The sequence below is a fragment of the Natator depressus genome, chromosome 9 (assembly GCF_965152275.1).
Source record: "Natator depressus isolate rNatDep1 chromosome 9, rNatDep2.hap1, whole genome shotgun sequence".
NCBI classification, from domain to species: domain Eukaryota; kingdom Metazoa; phylum Chordata; order Testudines; family Cheloniidae; genus Natator; species Natator depressus.
This window is the reverse complement of record NC_134242.1, coordinates 5,299,916-5,322,328: the sequence shown is the minus strand read 5'-3', so window position 1 is coordinate 5,322,328 and position 22,413 is coordinate 5,299,916. Positions and strand designations below refer to the sequence as shown.

At 47.9% G+C, this 22,413-nt stretch overlaps 2 protein-coding genes across 4 annotated transcripts in view; both read right to left on the bottom strand.

Moving 5' to 3' along the window:
- PCYT1A (phosphate cytidylyltransferase 1A, choline) overlaps positions 1 to 10,009 on the bottom strand; it is a 29,679-nt gene extending 19,670 nt beyond the window's left edge. For both annotated transcript variants that reach the window (XM_074963371.1, XM_074963372.1), the window contains exon 1: positions 9,919 to 10,009. The gene's annotated coding sequence lies outside the window, so the exon portion shown is untranslated. The remainder of the gene's footprint in view (positions 1 to 9,918) is intronic.
- A 3,750-nt stretch (positions 10,010 to 13,759) lies between these two features.
- DYNLT2B (dynein light chain Tctex-type 2B) lies at positions 13,760 to 20,255 on the bottom strand. Of its 2 annotated transcripts, XM_074962870.1 has the most exons (5): positions 20,115 to 20,255; positions 18,343 to 18,476; positions 16,560 to 16,629; positions 15,029 to 15,092; positions 13,760 to 14,124 (listed from the first exon to the last, which is right to left on the bottom strand). In XM_074962870.1, exons 1-5 carry the CDS (start codon positions 20,180 to 20,182, stop codon positions 14,077 to 14,079), a joined length of 384 nt encoding a protein of 127 aa, XP_074818971.1. In that variant the 5' UTR covers positions 20,183 to 20,255; the 3' UTR covers positions 13,760 to 14,076. The 2 variants fall into 2 exon arrangements, with proteins under 2 accessions (XP_074818971.1, XP_074818972.1); XM_074962871.1 differs by lacking the exon at positions 13,760 to 14,124 and having other exon boundaries at positions 15,075 to 15,144.
- Positions 20,256 to 22,413: the final 2,158 nt, after the last annotated feature.

Here is a 22,413-nt window from a genome sequence, read left to right as displayed (position 1 = left end):
CCCTCCTTGAAGCATATGGTTGTATATTATCAATCTCTGCAGACTATCACTGCTCAGTTACACCTACTGGATGATTTAACATAAAGTGGTGTTGGATGAAGCTCCATCAGCCAGATCCTACAGAGCTTTTTGAAAGGCGGGCTTTTAAAGGGACAACTATTGGTGGGCACTTTAGGAGCACAGAGGATTCTGTCTTTGGGAAAATTCCGGAGTAATGAGTCAAGCAAAGATAAAAGACTACTTAGGAATGGAGACTAGAAATGTGCTTTATAACATTCCCAATTTAGATTCAACATGGCTTTACACCAGTGGTCTCCAAAGTGGCCTGCACTACTATGTTCAGCTCTAGGCAGCTCAATATCAGAAAGGTTTCAGAGTAGCAGCCGTGTTAGTCTGATGGAATTCACAAAAAGAAATGGTATTCACAAAAAGAAAAAAGTTTCAGAGAACAGCCGTGTTAGTGTGTATTTGCAAAAAGAAAAGGAGTACTTGTGGCACCTTAGAGACTAACCAATTTATTTGAGCATGAGCTTTCGTGAGCTACAGCTCACTTCATCGGATGCATTCAGTGGAAAATACAGTGGGGAGATTTATGTACACAGAGAACATGAAACAATGGGTGTTACCATACACACTGTAACACAGAGTGATCACTTAAGGTGAGCTATTACCAGCGGGGTGGGGGGGGGGGAGGAGGGAGCCTTTTGTAGTGATAATCAAGGTGCCCCTCTGCTGTGTACATTGGTCAGGCTGGACAGTCTCTGCGTGAAGGAATGGATAGATGCAAATCAGACGTCAAGAATTATAACATTCATAAACCAGTTGGAGAACACTTCAGTCTCTCGGGTCGCTCGATTGCAGGCCTAGAGGTGGCAATACTTCAACAGAAAAACTTGGGGACGGACTCCAACAAGAGACTGCTGAATTGCAGTTGATTTGCAAACTGGATACAATTAACTTAGGCTTGAATAGAGACTGGGAGTGGATGGGTCATTACACAAAGTAAAACTGTTTCCCTATGACAGGTTTCACAGTAACAGCCGTGTTAGTCTGTATTCGCAAAAAGAAAAGGAGTACTTGTGGCACCGTAGAGACTAACCAATTTATTTGAGCATAAGCTTTCGTGAGCTACAGCTCACTTCATCGGATGCATACTGTGGAAAGTGTAGAAGATATTTTTATACACACAAAGCATGAAAAAATACCTCCCCCCACCCCACTCTCCTGCTGGTAATAGCTTATCTAAAGTGATCACTCTCCTTACAATGTGTATGATAATCAAAGTGGGCCATTTCCAGCACAAATCCAGGGTTTAACAAGAATGTCTGGGGGGGGGGGGGGTAGGAAAAAACAGGGGAAAAAGGTTACCTTGCATAATGACTTAGCCACTCCCAGTCTCTATTCAAGCCTAAGTTAATTGTATCCAATTTGCAAATGAATTCCAATTCAACAGTTTCTCGCTGGAGTCTGGATTTGAAGTTTTTTTGTTGTAATATCGCAACTTTCATGTCTGTCATCGCGTGACCAGAGAGATTGAAGTGTTCTCCAACTGATTTATGAATGTTATAATTCTTGACATCTGATTTGTGTCCATTTATTCTTTTACGTAGAGACTGTCCAGTTTGACCAACGTACATGGCAGAGGGGCATTGCTGGCACATGATAGCATATATCACATTGGTGGATGTGCAGGTGAACGAGCCTCTGATAGTGTGGCTGATGTTATTAGGCCCTGTGATGGTGTCCCCTAAATAGATGTGGGCACAGTTGGCAACGGACTTTGTTGCAAGGATAGGTTCCTGGATTAGTGGTTCTGTTGTGTGGTATGTGGTTGCTGGTGAGTATTTGCTTCAGGTTGGGGGGCTGTCTGTAGGCAAGGACTGGCCTGTCTCCCAAGATTTGTGAGAGTGTTGGGTCATCCTTCAGGATAGGTTGTAGATCCTTAATAATGTGTTGGAGGGGTTAGTTGGGGGCTGAAGGTGACGGCTAGTGGCGTTCTGTTATTTTCTTTGTTAGGCCTGTCCTGTAGTAGGTGACTTCTGGGAACTCTTCTGGCTCTATCAATCTGTTTCTTCACCTCCGCAGGTGGGTATTGTAGTTTTAAGAATGCTTGATAGAGATCTTGTAGGTGTTTGTCTCTGTCTGAGGGGTTGGAGCAAATGCGGTTGTATCGCACAGCTTGGCTGTAGACGATGGATCGTGTGGTGTGGTCAGGGTGAAAGCTGGAGGCAGGTAGGTAGGTGTCCACTGAATGCATCCGATGAAGTGAGCTGTAGCTCACGAAAGCTTATGCTCAAACAAATTTGTTAGTCTCTAAGGCGCCACAAGTACTCCTTTTCTTTTTGTGAATATCAAAAAGGGAGTTCAGAGAAGAGAACCTGAGAGATCTCAGGGGACTGGAGGAATAAAATGATGACTAACAGAGAACAAAGCCATCTGCAAGTACAGGAGGGAGAGTAAATACCAAGCAGTAACAGAAATCATTTAAAGCAGTGCAAGGGGGCACAGCAAGGAGCAATGGAATCAAATTGAGGGGAAATTTAAGCAGAATGTCAGGGGAAAATTCATGATAATGATATTATTAGATTGTGGAACTGTCTCTAGAAAGCAATGGAAGCCCTGGCCCATGGGACTGGATGAGGCACTTGGAAGTGTGCTGTAAGGATCAGACCTGTGCCAACAGGAAGATGGACCAGATCAGCTAATACATCCACTCTAGCGTTCATTCCATTTTAACATTAATCTGACAATGCTTAGGAGTTGTTTTTGGTGAGCACCATTATTGGCGTTGATATTATTTTATAGCACCCACAAGTGCGGCAGGGTGCTACAGAAGATGTACCAAGACAGTCCCAGCCTCAAAGAGTTTACAGCCCAAGCCCTGATTCTGCATGCGCTTAACTTGAAGCGCAAAAGGTAGTGCCAGGTCTTAAGAGTTTTCTGTGAAGTGGTTAAGGCACTTTGGGATGCTATAAACACAATAACCGCCGCCTACGGTCACTGTAAACACAAGCACTGTGAAACACAGGAGGTGCACGTTTCGTAAGGCATTACCAGCTGAGTATGCCCTTCATACTAGATATTCACTTCACTGGTTCAGCAACCAGTGCCCAGTTCATGAAAAACAAAGTGACCCGGGTCAGTTTTTCAAATAACCTGAATATTCATTAACATGACTGGAGAACCAACATCACTCTTTCTTTTATGGCTTTGGGCAGAACAATCTGACACTGTGCTTAACCATTCCATTCTCTGTGGCCATCACTTTCTTCATCTCCATCAACCCCAGCAGCTGATACAATAGTCCCTACTGAGTACAACATTAGAAGTCCACTGAGTTGGCCAGTGCTGCTTTAAGCTCACAAATATCAGGCTGAATGTGATGAAGCATCCGATGAAGTGAGCTGTAGCTCACGAAAGCTTATGCTCAAATAAATTGGTTAGTCTCTAAGGTGCCACAAGTACTCCTTTTCTTTTTACGAATACAGACTAACATGGCTGCTACTCTGAAACATCAGGCTGTATCTAACCATAGGAATTCTTAACCCACCCAATTTCTGAACAGAATGTGCTCTTCTTAATGTAGCAGCCTGCCTAGGAGTGATCTCAGAGTGACTCAGATTTCCATTCACTGTATTTAAGCCAGTGCATGAATGAGCACAAACGCGCTCCTTGCTGAGATACTGCAAGTGTGTTGCTGCCAGATGTAAGGGCTACCACAAGTCAAAGAACGGTAAGTTCCTCCAATGGGCAATGCTGTTTTATTGATTTCTGTCTATGGAATGAGTGACTGCCTGCGTTCAGGGCTAACCCTACCCCATCCCCCACATCTGTCAGCGCCTCTTCACCACTCACTCTCCCTTTTGTGTTTCCTCCCCACTTACACTCTTCCTGCGCCCACCTGACTCATCTCTTTTGGTGCATGCCCTTCACCTCCTCCCACTTTGGCTAAGGTAGCTCGGTGGAGAGCAGCACCCCTGGGTGATGGGGTGGGACAGCAGGGGAAATGGCCACACATGCACACAGCTTAGGGAAAAACCTGCTTTAGAGTGAGCCTACACTGCAATTAAAAACCTGCAGCTGGCTCATGCCAGCTGACTCGGACTCGTGGGGCTCAGGCCAGGGCATGTTTAATTGTGGTGTAAATATTCCGGACTGGGCTGGAGCCTCAGCTCTAGGACCCTGCAAGGTGGGAGGGTCCTAGAGCTCAGGCTGCCTGAGCCCAAATGTCTACACTGCAATTAAACAGCTCCTTAACCTGAGTCAGCTGGCTTGGGAGAGTCGCGGGTTTTTAACTGCAGTGTAGACATACCCTAAAGCCATGTACATGTAAGTTTTACCAACATACGTGGAAGCGTAGGCCTGGCCTTAGACAATGACTCAAGTTTGCACTAGCTGCAACAATGCCAAGCACCAGATCCAACTCTCACTGGAAATCAGAGGGAGCCACTTCCAGAAGAACTGGACTGGACACTCAAAGAGGAAGTACAATTCCTGTAGACACGAACATGAATGCAGCTATTTGACAAAGCAAATTTTGCAACATTGCAGGTGTCAGAACTCCTCTTGCCTGTGGTGAGTGAGAAGCTGCCCCAGTGAGAGCTTTTAGCAGCTAATTTCTGCATAATTTAAGCTTCCATTGAAAAAAGGGTTCTTGCTCTTCTGGCTGCAAAGAAAGCCTTCCAAACGTGAACAAATTATTCTTTATATCATCGTAGCGCCTAGGAGCCCTTGTCATGAATCAGGACCAGTGGACGCTGTGTAATCTCTCTGACCCTTAGGACACAAATCTGCAGGGCTGAGAGCAGCATTCTGTTAACTTCATCTCACAGCGAGCCTTCGGCACAGTTTCAGAGGGGCAGCCGTGTTAGTCCGTATCAGCAAAAAACCAAGGAGGACTTATGGCACCTTAGAGACTAATACATTTATTTGGGCATAAGCTTTCGTGGGCTAAAACCCACTTCATCAGATGCACGCAGTGGAAAATACAGTAGGAAGATTTATATACACAGAGAACATGAAAAAAAAAAAGGGTGTTGCCATACCAACTGTAAGGAGACCAATCAATTCAGGTGGGCTATTATCAGCAGGAGAAAAAAACCAACAACTTCTGTAGTGATAATCAGGATGGCCCATTTCAAACAGTTGACAAGAAGGTGTGAGTAACAGTAGGGGAAAAGAAAAAGGAGTACTTGTGGCACTTGCAACATGGCTGCTACTCTGAAACCTGTCAGTAGGGGAAAAAACATTTCCCCATGCTAATTTCCCCCCCCATGGTTACTTGGAAATGGGCCATCCTGATTATCACTACAAAAGTTTTTTTTCCTCCTGCTGGTAATAGCCCACCTTAATTGATTGGTCTTGTTACAGTGGCAATGCATTCTGCATCTTGAACAGTGCAAGACAAGGGCGGGGGGGGGGGGGGGGGGAAATGATCCTCTTTAAAATGCTGAAAATATCCTTCAAGGATGCCCAAGTCCGTTACAGATACAAATGCTACAGAGCTCAAGTCACCCACCACAGAAACACAGCCACCTCTGGGGTGGAAAGTGGTAGACGTTTCACAGAACACAGAAACACAACACAAACATTTGAGGATGGGAGTGAAAAATAAGGTAGACAACTGAGATTATGGGACACAATTAGCCAAGTTTGGCCAGGACATGAGGATTAACCTCCATGTGGAATCTTTAGTAACCACCAGTGGCAATTCTTGTTGCTAATTTGGGGGCTGATCTCAATGGAGAGATGTATATTCCTTGATGACGGTGTTAATGTTTTGTTAGCCAGGTTTTGTAGTACTGCTGAGAAACAGACCCTATAATTTTGAATATATACCATCGAAACACAGCAATGGAATGAGGAGCTGGCCCAACTGCATTCCACTGGAAGAAGAGTTTCATTAAGAGAAAAATGTTGTTTGCATATGAACAGGGAGGGGCAGAGAATAAATTCCACTGCTTCATCATGAGGCCTCTCTAATCTGCCTGAGCATTTCACAGTCACTGTTACCATCCTGGTCAGGTAGTCTGTAATGTATCCCTACTGCTATATTCTTATTATTCAAGCATGGAATCACTAGCCATAGAGATTCTATGGTACAGTTTGGTTCATTTAAGATTTTTACTTCATTTGATTCTACACTTTTTTTCACATATAGTGCCACTCCCCGACCAGTATGATCTGTTCTGTCCTTCCGATATATTTTGTACCCTGGTATTACTGTATCCCACTGATTATCCCCATTCCACCAAGTTTCTGTGATGCCTATTATATCAATATCCTAATCTAATACAAGGCACTCTAGTTTGCCCATCTTATTATTTAGACTTCTAGCATTGGTATATAAACTCTTTAAAAACTTGTCACTTTTTAGCTGTCTGCCATTACATGATGTAATTGAATGGGACTTTTTTTTCTTTTGACTGTTTCTCGAAGTATTGTTACCGGAATACTTTTTGCCTCTCCATTAGGGCTTTGGCCAGCACAGCTATGTTGGCATAAAGTCACACCCTTGTCTGACATAGCTATGCTGGCAAAAATTAAGCATAGATCAGGCCTTTGTCATGTCTAGATTGGACTGCAATGTGCTCTAGGTGGGGCTACACCTTCACTCCATTTGGAAGACAAAAGCTAGTGCAGGATGTGATGATTTTGGCCGTGTCTATCTTTAAAAGTTTTGCTGCTTTAGCTATTCCGGTGTAGTTAAAGCAGCAAGCTACAATACTGCAAATTCATTTATGCTGGTGTGAAAGCTTACACCAGTTCCAGCTTGGCAGAGCCGAACAAGCTATACCAGCCATATACCAGTGTAACAGCTTCTACACCGAGGCTTTTCCCAGCATAACAATGTTCGGAAAAAAAAAATTCACATCCCTTAACTACCATAGTTATGCCAGTTAAACTTTTTAAGGGTCAAGCAGACCTTGTTTGTTACAAATGACACCAGCATTCTGTGATCTGTGGAGTTCAGTGTGTTGGTTTTAACGTATGAAGCCCTAAATGGCCTGAGACCGTCCTATCAGAGTCCCCCTCTCATCCCCAAATAAGAGCACCACATTTTAAATCAGCAAAAGCACCTCAGAGGGAGCTTTTTTGGTATTTAAGAGAGCTGTGGGTAGGGCATTCTCCCTAAAGGCCACTCATCTTTTAAATTCACACCCCTCCTTGGTCCAAAATAACCCAAATGTGGTGTTGATGGGTCATACATGCCACACGGCCCATCTGTTGAAGCAGGAAAAAGGAAAGGACAGAGGTGATAGGGGTAAGTTGTATACAGCAAAAAGAAAAGGAGTACTTTATGACTTGAGAGGAGTACTTCTCAAATTGGGGGTTGGGACCCCTCAGGGGTCACGAGGTTATTACGGGGGCGGGGGGAGGGGTCGTGAGCTGTCAGCCTCCACTCTTAACCCTGCTTTGCCTCCAGCATTTATAATGGTGTTAAATATATTAAAAAGTGTTTTTAATATATAAGGGGGGGTTGCACTCAGAGGCTTGGTATGTGAAAGGGGTCACCAGTACAAAAGTTTGAGAACCACTGTTATATACTCAGTGGTGGACTAATGCCAAGAAATTGTTATAGAATGACCAGTCAGTGACAAGAAAAGGAGTACTTGTGGCACCTTAGAGACTAACCAATTTATTTGAGCATGAGCTTTCGTGAGCTACAGCTCACTTCATCATTCATACTATGCATCCGAAATGCATATGTAGCTCACGAAAGCTCATGCTCAAATAAATTGGTTAGTCTCTAAGGTGCCACAAGTACTCCTTTTCTTTCTTTTTGCGAATACAGACTAACACGGCTGTTACTCTGAAACCAGTCAGTGACAGTTTGAAGGTGTAACGTTTTGCAAACTACTAGAGCTAGCCAGCTACTTATTTAGATTTAAATGTACTAAAATAATAGTAATAAAAAACCTTTTACCTTGGTCTCTAGGAGCTGTGTTATCAATTTAGAAAAACAATACAAAAGCCATTACCAAACCAAAACCACAGCACACCTCCCTGTCCCTCATACGAAGTGCCAGTCAGCAAACACAGGTAAGAAATCAAACTCTCCCCTCCTACTCCCTATACCGGGGTTCCCAAACTTCATTGCACTGCGACCCCCCTTCTGACAATGAAGTTACTACATCACTCCAGGGGTGTCAGAGTCAGAGCTCAGGGGGAAAGAGGGCCGCACCCCAAGCCCCACTACCCTGGGTGCAGGTGGAGCTCAGGCTTTCAGTTTTAGCCCTGGGCCACAGAAAGTCTAATGCTGGCCCTGGTGACCCCGTTAAAATGGGGTCATGACCTACTTTGGGATCCCGACTCACAGTTTGAGAACCACTGCCATATACAGGTTTCAGAGTAGCAGCCATGTTAGTCTGTATCCGCAAAAAGAAAAGGAGTACTTGTGGCACCTTAGAGACTAACCAATTTATTTGAGCATAAGCTTTTTTGTGAGCTAGAGCTCACTTCATCGGATGCATTCAGTGGAAAATACAGTGGGGAGATTTATATACACAGAGAACATGAAACAATGGGTGTTACCATACACACTGTAACGAGAGTGATCAGGTAAGGTTAGCTCTAATGGTTTGCAAAATATTATACCTTCAAACTGTCACTGACTGGTCATTCTATAACAATTTCTTGGCATTAGTCCACCACTGAGTATATAACAGTGGTTCTCAAACTTTTGTACTGATGACCCCTTTCACATACCAAGCCTCTGAGTGCAACCCCCTCTTATATATTAAAAACACTTTTTAAGATATTTAACACCATTAGAAATGCTGGAGGCAAAGCAGGGTTAAGGGTGGAGGCTGACAGCTCACGACCCCTTCCCCTCCCCCCCCCCCCCCCGTAATAACCTTGTGACCCCTGAGGGGTCCCAACCCCCAATTTGAGAACTCCGGTATATAAAATTCCAGACACCAGATCAATGTAGTCTTAAATCCACAAACTCAACAACTCTGTGATATACTGCACACATCTTCAGGTGTATAGGGCAGACTTTTTTGGTCTGGATTTGAGCACAAACATGGTGCCCACATTAGCCCAGAAGAAGTCAGAAAAATAACCCTCCCTACCACACAGCTAGATAAAATAACTCATCTGCGTACTCTGCTTCAATTCAACCAACCCTAATCTCTGACTCTGTCACAAGCCACAGGGAAATGGAGCACATATGGGTGGGAGGTATGGGGGAGGGTGTGGACTCTGATTCTGTCATTACTACCAGAGATAAGGAAATGGAACAAAAGGAAGGACATTCAAAAGCAAATACTGTAATGGGGCACCCTTAGCAGACCTGTCTGGACACAATAATGGGCACTGAGATGAGCAAGGTGGGGAGTTTATGCTTCTCTCCTGGAAAATCTAAGGGAGGAAGCCAAGTCTCATTATACCACCCCTTACGCCCCATACATTCCCAACCAGTGCTCCCCCGAGCCAGGTATCCCCCACCAGTGGCCCACCCAGAGCTAAGTTGCCCCCCATACCCATCCAAACCAGGGTCCCCTCAATGCCCCCAGAACCAAGTACCCCTCCTGTACTTACCCAAGTCAGTGTCCCCTCAACCCCCCCCCCCGAACCAGGTACTCCCTAGTCAGTGCCCCCAGCCACAGCCCTTCCAGAGCCTAGTACCCCCCCACCCAAGCCAGTGCCCCCTTAACCCCCAGAGCCGGGTACCCCCCACCCAGTGCCCCCCATGGTCCCCAGCCAATAGGCCCCCAGCGCCGAATGCCCCCCCACACCCACTCAAGCCAGTGCCCCCTTCGCCCCCACAGCCGGGTACCCCCCACCCAGTGCCCCCAGCCCCCGGAACCAGCCCCCCAGTCAATGCCCCCCCCCGGCAGCGCCCCCCCCCAGAACCAGCTCCCCCGGCAGCGCCCCGCAGACACTGCCCCCCTCGGGCCCCCCCGCTCCGACCTGCCAGGCCGCTCCGCGCTCCCTCGCCGGCCGAGGCGGGGCTGGGCGCGGCCGCTCCCGGCTCCCTCGCTCGCCAGCGGGGCGGCTGCCCCGGACGCTGCGTGTCGGGCCGGACCGCACGGGAAGGGACCAGCCGCGCGCGCGGCTCCAGCGGGGCCCCCGGGAAACCGCAGCCGGCACCGGCGTTCCGGGCAACCCCCGGGCCGGCCGGGCTTGTTGTGGTGGGGTCGCCCGGTGGCGCCGGGCTGGTTGTCGTAGGGCTGCAGGGCGGCTGGGTCTCTTGTTTTTGTAGGGTCCCTGGCGGCCCCGGGTCAGTGCCCTGCGCTTGTTATTGTAGGGTCGCCCGTGGACCCCTGACGTGCCAAGTTGCTGGGGAAGCGTTGCCCGTGGGCCCCGCATTGGGTGTTGTGGGGTCGCTGCAAACCCAGGGCCAGGGGAGCCGGGTTTGCTGTAGGAGGATCACGGATGGGCCGCAGGCCCTGCGCAGGGGGTTTGTTATTGTAGGGTTGCCGATGGGTTCCATGTTTATCATCGTGGGGAGGTCGAGGGGCCCAGTTTTACAAAAGGGTTTCCCGGTGGCCTCCAGGCTCAGCAGAGAAGGTTTGTTATCTTAGGGTTGTTAGTAGTCCAGCCCCACGTCCCCTCGCACATTTTAGATTCACTCGTTAATTCTCAGGCTGTGCAGGCCACCGATCAGAGCAGAGGGTCACGCTCACGACCGCGAGATGCCCAGGCTGAGTCTGTTATGGCAGAGTTAGTCCTCAGCACTGGGTCATGTGCATCATAGGAACGGCCGTACTGGGTCAGATCAGTGGTCCATCTAGCCCAGTATCCCGCCTCTGACAGTGCCCGGGGCCAGATGCTTCAGAGAAAATGGACAGAACAGGGAAATTATCTAGAGACCCATCCCCTGTCATCCTGTCCCAACTTCTGGCAGTCAGGGGCTTAGGAACATCTAAGGGCTTAGGGTTTGCATTCCTGACCATCTTGGCTAATAGCCCTCGGCAGACCTATCCTCCATGAACTTACCTAATTCTTTTTTGAACCCAATTATACTTTTGGCCTTCACAATATCCCCTGGCAATGAGTTCCACAGGTTGACCATGTTTGTTATTGTAGGGTTTCCTGTGAGTGCTGAGCCACCTACTAGGTTTGTTTGCCAACCTGGGTCCCTCATGAGGTGTGCTGTTTGCATATTTAATATCAGCACGGGGCTGCATGGACAAGAGTGTGTTTCAAGCTCTGCACCCACTGCAACATAAACCCAGCTCCAGCATTTTAATCAGTGTCTGATTCTTAGCAATTGTAGCATATCACACACAGGCGAGGTGTGGCACATATCAGTTACTCACAACAAACTGCAGAGCGTCTGTTGAGGCCCTGATCATGTAGGCAGTTGGCAGGAGCATCATCTTTGAAGTAGATGGAAAATCTTGGTGAACTGATGTGAGGGCTTTGAGATCAGGAAGGAAAGCACCTGCCTGAGGAACTGGGGTAGGAGCCTGTGAAACTCCTTCCCTTCATAAGAGGGGGCTTTGCTTAACTTACCCAGCGTGGCAATGGTGGAGGAGTTTCCTCCTCCTGTGAGTCCCACGGCTCCCCGGTGGAGTCCTGGCTACGTGCAGGAGATACGGCCCCATCACGCCACTTTGACTCAAAGCCCAACCCTGTGACAGAGAAGGGGGAGGCGGGCTGGCAGCACATAGGACACAGTTCTCCCTCTGATGTTCCTGGAAAGGGAGCCTCACACACTGAGCACCTTTTGGATTTGCTGTGGTGCTTTCGCGGCCGATCTGCCATTCTGAGGGTGCAGAAGAAGCCTGACAAGGTGGGGCCGTGCCGGAAGGGTGAGAGGGATTAAAACCTCAGTGATCCACCAGAAGGAAGGAAGAGAGACAAGATTTAAAACAAAGGGAGCTGCAGTAGTTGCATTGCTGGAAGAAGGGGGTTGGAAGTGAGGGGCGGGGCTTGGTGTGGGGCAGGATCCCCAGGCAATAGTGCTGTGGGGCCTCGGAGATCCACAAGGGGGAAACATAGCTCATTTATGGAGGACTGTGTCAGGAAATGACAGGTTCTTACCATGGCTGGGGCCAGCCACTAGAGGGAGACAACCACATGCACTAGGTCTTCATATTACACCCAAATGTCTGCCTTGGGGCTGGAAGCACATTGCTTTGCCTTAAGGCCTGGGAGACCCTTTGTGTGTTAATGGATTCTATTAGCCATCAAAACCAAACCTAAAAATGGAAGGATGCTGCATCACAACTTGTACATTAACTTATCTAGGTTTCAGAGTAGCAGCCGTGTTAGTCTGTATCCGCAAAAAGAACAGGAGTACTTGTGGCACCTTAGAGACTAACCAATTTATTTGAGCATAAGCTTTCGTGAGCTACAGCTCACTTCATCTAGGCAACTAGCATAGTTGGGGCAAAGTACTGTATTGCAGTATGATTTGTGCTAATACAAGTTTTCTCTAGAGCACGAGCTGTTACATTTTTCTTGAAAAAGGGGGAAGATACCATCAGTTAGCTTGGGTAGATTATAGTAGGGTTGTGTTACGGAGTTCAATTTGACAGGAGCGTTAACCCTTTTGTTTGTAAAAATCCCATTTTCATGAGAAATCTGATTTTTCACAGTGGTTTGGTGAAAAATGAATTGGTATAGAAAGAATAAGAGTTTAAAAATCACCCCTCCTGGTCCCTTTTCACTGGATTGTCTCACTTTTCTTTGTACCTCAACTTCAGCCAACTTGCAGCGTTAAAGCAAAATAAATTCCCAAATGCATGAATGGGTGACAGTCAGATGTGCTGATTGGTTGATACATAAAAAGCATATGAGGTCACTGCCGAGGTTTTGTAGCAGAGTTCAAGTTGGATGCAGCCAGGGTACGTATGGCTTGTGGGTAGCTGGTGGAGATGGGAGTGAAGTGTTATGGCGCACTTGAGTGTGTTAGCTCTGCTGTTGCAGGTGATGTGAAGGTGGAAAGGAATGCACACGTCTTTCCCTTAATTTCCATGTTTTTAAGGGTTGGGATGGAGGGATGTGCCCTGCTGCAACCTTAACTGTCACTAAACGTAGTTTTTGTTTGCTAATTTATACTGTGGTAGCATCCAGCGATCCCACTCAGCATTGGAGTCCTACTGTGATGAGCTCTGCATGGACAAATAAGTAGACTGGGTCCCTGCCTCATAGCGCTTAGAAACTGAGGCCACGATCCTGCAACCACTTAAGCACATGCTTAACTTGGCAATGAGACAACTCACATGCTAAAGTTAAGCATGTGAGCTGTCAGTTTTTGCAGGATCTGGGCCTAATGTGAAACAAGACGCAACCAGTGAGTTTAGCAAATGACAGGAAGGAAGGATGAGGGTAATGGTCATAGAATCATTAGTCACACAGCCTAATAATGAGTCCGACTTAATGGCTCTGAATCATTTAAATTGTTTTTCTTCCTAAATATCAGCTCTCCCCAACTGGCCAATTAACGTTAGCTAGATTGAACCAAGGTTTCTTTCTTATAAGCATCACAGCCATAGGTGGTCTTGAGGAGGGATTTACAAGAGGACAGAGTAGTAGCCTTCTGGCCTAGCTGAAGGAGGGCATTCTAGCCATGGCAGGAAACATGGAGACATTTGTGGGAGAAGCAGCTATATGAACATTCAAGGCTGGCATATTTGGTGGAGTGGAGGGAGCAGATGCTAGTGCTAGAAGAGACAAGATCAGACACATAGGTATGGACAAAGCTGGGAAAAGGTATAATATATACATTTGTATTTATTATATTACATTGATCATAAATATTTATTACATTATGGAAACAAGTCACTACTAATAAAAGCAATCTAGTCCTTTTAAGGCACTATATCTGGCTCCTAGGAGTTAATAAATCCATTTTGCACAAAGCAGGAAGGATGATTAAAAAGACAAAAGAATAACAACATGCTACAAAGCTATATTTATACAAGCAGGAAAGAAGAGGAAGTTGTGGACACATCAGTGTATTACAGAGATACAGTGAGCAGGCTTTGTACAATTGTAAGTCTGCTACTTTGAGAAAACATGAGTACACTCCTCCTTAGTATAAATTATTGAAGAAAACCAAACAAACTAACTCCTCTCTAAAATTACTGTAGTACTTTTCTGCAGTCTTCACTGGCATCAGTAATAGAAACAGCCAAATGCAGCTACCACGCAGAACAGACTGTCCTGAGAAAACAATAGAGAAGCATATTAGTTTTAACAAAAGTGTACTCCTCTCACTGAAACAAGTGATCATATTGAAGCCCAACTAAAAGTTCAAAGATTATATTTTTGTTATGTCCTTAATTTGGTATAAAGAAAATCTAGACAAGAACTTAAGAGTGTTTTAAAAAAAAAAAACAGACTAAAACAACTTGCATACCAAGTTTTTGTCTTTTATTTTAAAGTCATTTTATTATCCACTAAAAACTTAGAAATCCTGATGCTGCACTAAATGGTTAAAGATGACAAATAACACAGGTTCAAGTTTTGCAGAAGACATCCTTATGGTATTTGATTCACTTTTAACTGCTTAAATACTTAGAATGTAAGCAGGGCTTTTCTTCTTCACAATACTTTACAAACATTAATTCTCAGCACCCCAGTATTATCTTCATTTTGCAGAGGAGTTCAGTGACTAGTTCAAGGTCAGAGGACAGTCAGTGGCAAAGCTCAGGATATCCTGGTTTCCAGTCCTGTACTCTGACTAGCAAAGCATTAAACATGGCCTTAGGTAACTTTACCTCCCTGTGCTACAGTTTCCCTAGCTGTAAAATGGAGCTAAGAATACCCACCTCCTTTGTGAAATGCTTTGAGATCTTGGCTGAAAAGCACTATGTAAGATCTAAGTACTGTAGTATCATCATCAAGTGCTTTGCTGAATAGGGACAGACTGCTGAATTGGGGCCTATACAAATTCCACTGCTGACTATTGGTATTTGTTTTCAGTATTGTCTTGGTACTTAGTACGAACAAATGGCCTAGAGGTTAATATATCAAGTCCACATTCTGTGATCAGAATCTCTCTCTCTATAAACACACACAGAACAGATTCACTCAATTTTCCCCGGGAAAAATTGCAAATACTCACATTAATAAAAACATCCTGGGCATAGTTGTCAGTGTCAGCATCCCAGAAACACCGCGCAGCCATGCTAAACAAATGAATTGGGATAAGCCATTAACACGGCAACCTGGGGGGGTAAACTGAGATATGAATACCTGGTCACTACTTTCCCTGAAAGCCAAGAGTTGTTTTCCTTTGAAGAACAAAACCAGCTCATTTGGACTTGGGAATGTGACTGTGCTGGATGAAGTTGATGTTTTTCAGAGAGTTAGGGAGAGCATTACTTGCAATTTCCCCACCTCAGACACTAGCTGAGTCAATAAGAGCTCAGGGCCGGCCAACTTGATACCCCATAGCAAAGCACTTAAGGTTTTAAGACCAGAAGGAACCATTATGATAAATCTAGTCCATCCTCCTGCATAACAGACCAGAGAATTTCCTCCAATGGTTTATACACCAAGTTAAGGGCGCCAGAACCTTGTAGAAGTGAGGGGGTCACTAGTGCTGGAACTGGGGGGGGCCCAGGGGCCCTGCCCCCCACTTTTTAACATGGCTGTAGTTTGGGGAGTAGGGAGTTGCATTGCCCCCCCAAACTGGAAGCCTTGGGCAGCTGCGGAGCAGCACCGGCAGGGGATGCACTTTGCAGTGGTGCTGCCCCCCTAAACTTCAAGCCTTCGGCCAGCACCGCCCCACTGCCCTCCAAACTACGCCCGTATTAAGAAGTGGGGGGGCCATGGCATCCTGGGCCCCCGGTTCTGTTGCTGTTGCATCAAGCTCAACAACACAGGATTCATCAGATTGGATTACATCATTGGTCCATCGAGTTTGGTATCCTGCCTCGGACAGTGGCCCGCATGGAGATGGTTTAGAGGAAGGGGACCACCACACACACATTATATCTCGCCAAATGTACGTGAGGTAACGCACAGGGAAGAGATATTCTTTCCTGATCTCTAATCAGCTTACACAAAGGGTATGAGATCTGATTACCCTTATCTGTTGCATTTATCTCATTGAGGAGCACACAGATACTGAAGACAAACCCAGCAGATACAGATTACCTACTTCCTGGGTTGTTCAACACGTTCTTTTCTTAGCTCAGCACTAGTGGAAGCCACAATCTTTCTATGTCAACATGTAAGAATTCTTCTCTAATCACCAGCATTTGGGGCCATATTTTCAAGTGCTCAGCACCCACAATTGAGGTCAGATTTTTAAGAGAATTCTACATGTTGCGTGCTAAGCTCTTTTGAAAGTCTAGATACTTATTTGGGGACCTAAATGGGAGGTGGGCACTTTTGAAAATCTGGCCTTTAGTAAATTGCTGCCTAACAAGAGGATACGAACAGCCTTTCTTTGCTAACTACAGCAGAGAGAACTCTGTGACGTGAGCTATGTTTTAAAGATTTTAAGTCCAGAAGGGACCATAGTGATTATCTAGTCTGACCTCCTGCAGAACACTTGCCTGTCTCGGAGAGTTAGGAGCAAGGGTGTTGCTGTATTAACTCTTGATGAGGATGACAAAAGCAAGGCACCTGAAATGCACAAAACTTACTTCACTCCTTCACCTCTCTGTTCTCCAATCACAACCTGCACCACCATTTTATATCGGTGAAATCCCTCTGCTGCAGAGTAAGAGGGAGAAAAATGAACAGTTTCAAAATGGAAGAGTACAGAATTTTATTATAGTCAGACAGGACACCGGGAGAGAGCTATTTATTTTGTAACTAGAAACTCTTAGTTTCCAATGGGCAGCGAAATGAATGCTATGTACAGTAGATAAGCTGCCTAATGGCCTCACTTTCATAAGTGCTGAGCACCAGAATCTGATTCAAATAAATGGGAGTTGCAGGTGCTCAGCACCTTTGAAACACAGGCTAGGGAGAGGAAAAACCTCTCAAACAGATACAACAAACACCAACCATGCCAATTAGACAACTTTCCAGGGTTAAAAAAAAAAATCCCATGAAAACAAAAGGGTCAGAGTAGAAGCGAGGCTGTTACATGAAACCCAGAAGTTTCAAGTCATCTGAATTATTTTAAAATTGTTCTGATCTTGAGGAAATTGATTGCTGTTTCTGCCATGTATTACTCGTATCTTTAACATTCCTGTTTTAGTAGTAGAGGCCTCTTAAGAGCATGCACAGATCTGAGCTACATGACTACAAAGCTGTCTGGTTCTATTCCAAAAGAACAGCAAATAGATACCGTCAGGGTATAGGTGATACCAATTTGGTAGAGGGGGTGAAACTGGCAACTCGCCAGAAATGCAAGAGCCAAAACAAATTTGCTTAAAATAGAACACTGCCTCTATCTTCAATAAGGCAAGACTCCAGCATGCTACACTCCATTTGTATCTCCGCTGCAAGATGCAGTGTGACATGCTAGATCTGGTAGTGCTCACAGTGTCATTCCTTATTCAAGATGACAGCAGACACAGAAGTCAGGCAAAATCCTGTGGGCTGTATTGGGCCACTCCTGCCTCAGGGCACCATGTATATCTTTATAAAGCACTGAAATCAGGTCCTGGGTATAGCTCAGACGACATATGCTACATAATCTATTTTAAAATTAGCATCTCTGTAAGGGAGATCTAAAACACACTATTAATGCAGGAACTCATGATATTTTGGTTCTCTTGCTGCAAAGGCAGACAGCAGAGAGAGTACAACCCTATTCCCAAAATGATAATGCTGACACTCATCTGTGTTGTTATTCCAGAATTGGACGTGGGGAACATTTAATGGGTCCTGAAATAACTTCTGGAATCGAAAACATGCAAAGCAATGTTCTGAAACAACACTGCTATGCTGCAACATGCCATCAGTACATGATGATGTCATGACCCACAGCCTCTTGTTCCCTAGTCTCTTACCTTTCCCTCAGCTGCTCCCAATGAGTCTGATCCCCAGTGTGGTCCCTTTGGACCTGATTCTGATCTCATTTACATCAGGCTAAACCAGGAGTGATTCCATTTATGGAAGTGAGGTCAGAATCAGGTCCCGGTCTCGCTCTCCAACTCTCAGTTATGCCCCTTCTTCCATGCTACCCATGCTCCATGCATTCTACTTCTTCCATGATACTTCCTAAGCTGATCTCTCTCACCAGTGCGTCTGTATGTAATCAGATTTGTCTGAATTAAATGTTAAGAGCCTCAAGACTGAGACCAAGTTGTAAAGCACCATGTACATATATACTAGTTTATTAAATAATATAGAGTTGTGGTCAGTCATCAGTGAACGAGGAGTTTTAAAGAACAGAGGAGAGAATCAATACTTGCAAAAGAAAGGAACAAATTCAGTAAGGAAAGAGGCAGTTTCCCCACCAATCCTCATTACCTTTCAGTCTATCTTTAATTGTCTCTGATAAGGACCGTGTGAGCCCTGGCGTTTCCTCTGGGTTGTATTGCACATTGGCTAGATTCTCTTTCAGTATCGCATGGATGCACTCTTTTACTGCAGAAGATCGGAATCTAACAGGGGAAAAAAATCCTAAATCTCAGAAAGTTCACAGTACAGGATGAAATGTAGCTATGTTGGAAAAATTCACCTTTCATTCTCGGCAAGTGGAAATGCATGAAAAGAGCAGCAAAAGTGGAAGCTAGTTAACCAACCTTGCAAAACTGTACACACCCACCAGCTCTACATTCTAGTCAGGTAGATGGGCAAATAAAATCTAATACTGGATCATAGTTATACTGTGATAGGGTGGACTAGGCCCAAAGGCCCCCTGCTGGAGGCCTCAAGGTTCTGCCACACCCATCCCAGGAAAGGAGAGTAGAGAGGCCTCCAAGCAGCTTAGAGTGGCTGCAGGGGAAGCAACCAATCAGGGCCCAGGAGGGCCATATAAGAAGGGCTGCAGAGCAGAGCAGTAGTTAGTTGCTGCATGGAGCAGGAGAAGAAAGGACTGGAGGCCTGGAAGAACAGCAGAACTATGGACAGCCAAGTCTGCTGGCAGGGACTTGGGGGGCTCCTGGCTGGCTGCTAGGGACTGAGCCTGAGGAGGGCTACAGAAAGCTAGTGTCTCCAGGGAGGAAGCCCTGGGAATATGGCCCCATACCAGGGCCGGACTATTTAAAGGCTAAAGCCAAAGGAGGGCTAGAGAGAGACCACCAGAGGGGTACTGAGCTAGGTCTCTGTGGACTGTATACCCAAGAAGGGGTGTGTGCTGGTTAACGGGCAGACAGTGTCACATGGCCGGAGGGCTGAGTGCTTGAGAACCACAGAAAGGGGGCTCCTGACCTAAAAAATGCCAAGATGCCCAACCAGAAGGGGGCACTCCTGAGAGGTGGGTGCCAACCCTGTTACACATACCTCCAAGCATAGATGAGAAGGGTAACTGTCCACACCCACCTTCCCTTCCCCACACAGTATTGAGGGGACAGCGACTGGGGGGCAATGGCCACCTTTCCTCTGGACCTCACAAAAAACAGTGTTCAGGGAGTTGGCGGGGGGAGGAGGGATGGGGCAAGACTGGAGGTTTGTGAGCCAGAACCTTGATTCCACCCCCCTCCCCAGGCCCTTGCTACTCCCCACCCTCCAGGGTCCCCCCAGCCACCCCACTCCAACATCTCCCCACCCCCCAGGGTTCCCCACTCCATCCCTCAACACCTCACTGCTCCCCATCCCCCCCCAGCCACCCCACTCCATCTCCCAACACCTCCCCCCAGCCACCCCTCTCCAACACCTCCCCACCCCCCAGGGTTCCCCACTCCATCCCTCAACACCTCACTGCTCCCCGTCCCCCCCCAGCCCCCCCACTCCATCTCCCAACACCTCCCCACCCCCCAGGGTCCCCCACTCCATCCCTCAACACCCCCCAGGGCCCTCACTGCTCCCGGTCCCCCCCAGCCCCCCCACTCCATCTCCCAACACCTCCCCCCAGCCACCCCTCTCCAACACCTCCCCACCCCCCAGGGTCCCCCACTCCATCCCGCAACACCTCACTGCTCCCCGTCCCCCCCCAGCCACCCTACTCCATCTCCCAACACCTCCCCCCACCCCCCAGGGTCCCCCACTCCATCCCTCAGCACCTCACTGCTCCCCGTCCCCCCAGCCACCCCACTCCATCCCCCAAACCAGGGCCCTCCCAGCCGGCCGCGGCCGCTCACTTGTGCTGGAAGGCCGGCCGCAGGCTGTACGAGTTCTCGAGGCTCGGCTGGCCCAGCGGCTCCCCCATGGCCACGGCCGCGCCGCGTTACCACAGCAACCGGCCCTCCCCCCGGCCGGCGCCCCTCGCTTCCGCTTCCGGACTCTGCAAGCCTCTGCCCCCGTCACGTGACGGGGGAGCCGCGCGAGCCGGTGCCCCGCCCCCCAGCGCCGCGCGGGCAGGAGCTGCGCGGCACGGGCGGGGCGCTGATTTCTGCCGGCGGGGCGGGCGCCCCTGTGCGGGGCGGAGGCCCGCACATCTGGACGGAGGGGGGGCCTACGCCCAGGGCCTGGGGAAGGAGGCACATCTGGCTGGGAGGGCAGGTGCCCAGGGCTTGGAGGAGGAGGATGCACATCTGGATGGGGGCGGAGGCCCTCCCATCTGATCGGAGGGGGCCTACACCCAGGGCCTGGGGAAGGAGGCACATCTGGCTGGGAGGGCAGGTGCCCAGGGCTTGGAGGAGGAGGCTGCACATCTGGATGGGGGTGGAGGCCCGCACATCTGGACGGAGGGGGCCTACGCCCAGGGCATGGGGAAGGATGCTCATCTGGACAGGGGGGCATGTGCCCAGGGAGAAACGTGCCTATCTGGACAGGGGACCTGTGTGCCAATGTAGGAAGATGCCCTAGAGCGACAGGGTATCATTTTTGGGTTACACGTCTGCGTGGCAGCCTGCAGCGAGCTGGGAAGAGAGGTGACTGACAAACAGTTCTCTAGTCTAGGCCCAGACAAAGCCTGCGGGCATTCAGTGAACAGCAACAAAATGCCTATGACTGAAAGGGAGGTGGAGAGAGATCCCCGCCCGTGATACATTTTGTAGTGATGAAATTCAGTTAAAAAGCAGATATTTGAGATAAAGAGTTGAAGGACCCACTTGTGGACAAATACCAAGTGGGGCTGGTGAACATTAAAGATCCCATGGTGCTACTGGTAAAAATAAAAGTGCTGACTGGTGTCTTGACCAAATTCCAGCTCAGGCAGCTGCCTTTTGCCTATTTAAGTTCCTCCTGCAATTTCAACTAGGTGTGTTATTCTTTACTTCCTGTCCTAAAGAGCTGTGCTCTGTGAAACAGCTGCCTGCCCCTGTTCCATTCCCAGGAGCAGGAGGGGCTGCACTGCAGTGGTTGATGAGGTGAGCCCTCTCTGCTATGGGATCTGGTGGGGTAAAAGATGATAGGGAAATGCAGGACCTTACTTAGGAAGGAACAGAACAATGATGGCAGCCTTTGCTTTGCTCTCGCCTGTGAACCATGGTGAAGAAGGCAGAAATAGCGTCTAAAGATAAATGATCTCACAGCCAAGTGGGTTACAGGGAGCTGCAGTTGAGCTGCACAACGGACTCCCATACAAAACACCCACGCTAAGCTTTTTTTCCTCTCTCACTGCAGTGTGAAGCATCGCCTGGAAATGATCTTCTGGCAGATCAGAAATCTGTATCGTGTCTCATCTCAAGGAGGAGTTACTCTGCAGTTTGCTGTGGGTACATAAGCGTATCTTCCTCCCCATCGAGTCATTGGTCGGAGGAAGGAGCGGGGAAGGCAGCATATCCTCTGGCTGTAAGTCAGGACTCCTAGGTTCCACTCCCAGCTCTCCCACTGACTGGCTGCTGGACCATCCCAACCCCCATCCCCTTGCTGTGCTTCACGTTTCGCCATCAGGGAAGTGGGTCTAAGACAGTAGTTCTCAACCAGGAGTCCGGGGCCCCCTAGGGGGCCTTGAGTAGGGGTCAGGGGGGCCTCCAAGGAGGGCCAGCATTAGACTCGCTGGGGCCCAGGGCAGAAAGCCAAAGCCCCACCGCATGGGGCTGAAGCCCGGGGCCCTGAGCCCCGTCACCAAGGGCTGAAGCTGAAGCCTGAGCAATGTAGCTTCAATGGGGCCCCTGGCAATTGCCCTGCTTGTTACCCCCTAATGCCGGCCCTGGCTTTTAGATGCAGAAAAACAGTTACTGTGGCACAGGTGGGCCGTGGAGTTCTTTATAGCCTGTTGGGGGGACCTCAGAACAAAAGAGGTAGAGAACCTTTGGTCTAAGATTCCATATTTACCTGCTTCATAAGGAGGCTGGGAGGATGCGTGGGGAGTACATTGGAAGTGCAAAGGCCTATGGGGAGCATCTGCCTGGGAGTCAGGAGACCTTGGGTACTATGACATAGAGGTAGGGGGAACTTCTTTGCTTTCCCTCTACACGTGAATCCTGGGGTAGGATAACTATAAAACCTTAAACGAACTAGGTCCACCGAAACCATGTGGGATACATGGCAGGA

Excerpts from the sequence above, each read along its gene's own strand:
- DYNLT2B (XM_074962870.1), bottom strand. The coding sequence starts at position 20,182 with ATGGGGGAGCCGCTGGGCCAGCCGAGCCTCGAGAACTCGTACAGCCTG. Across the intron at positions 18,477-20,114 it reads CGGCCGGCCTTCCAGCACAA|ATTCCGATCTTCTGCAGTAA; the intron begins GTGAGCGGCCGC and ends TTCCCCTGTTAG. Across the intron at positions 14,125-15,028 it reads CCCAGGATGTTTTTATTAAT|GACAGTCTGTTCTGCGTGGT; the intron begins GTGAGTATTTGC and ends TTGTTTTCTCAG.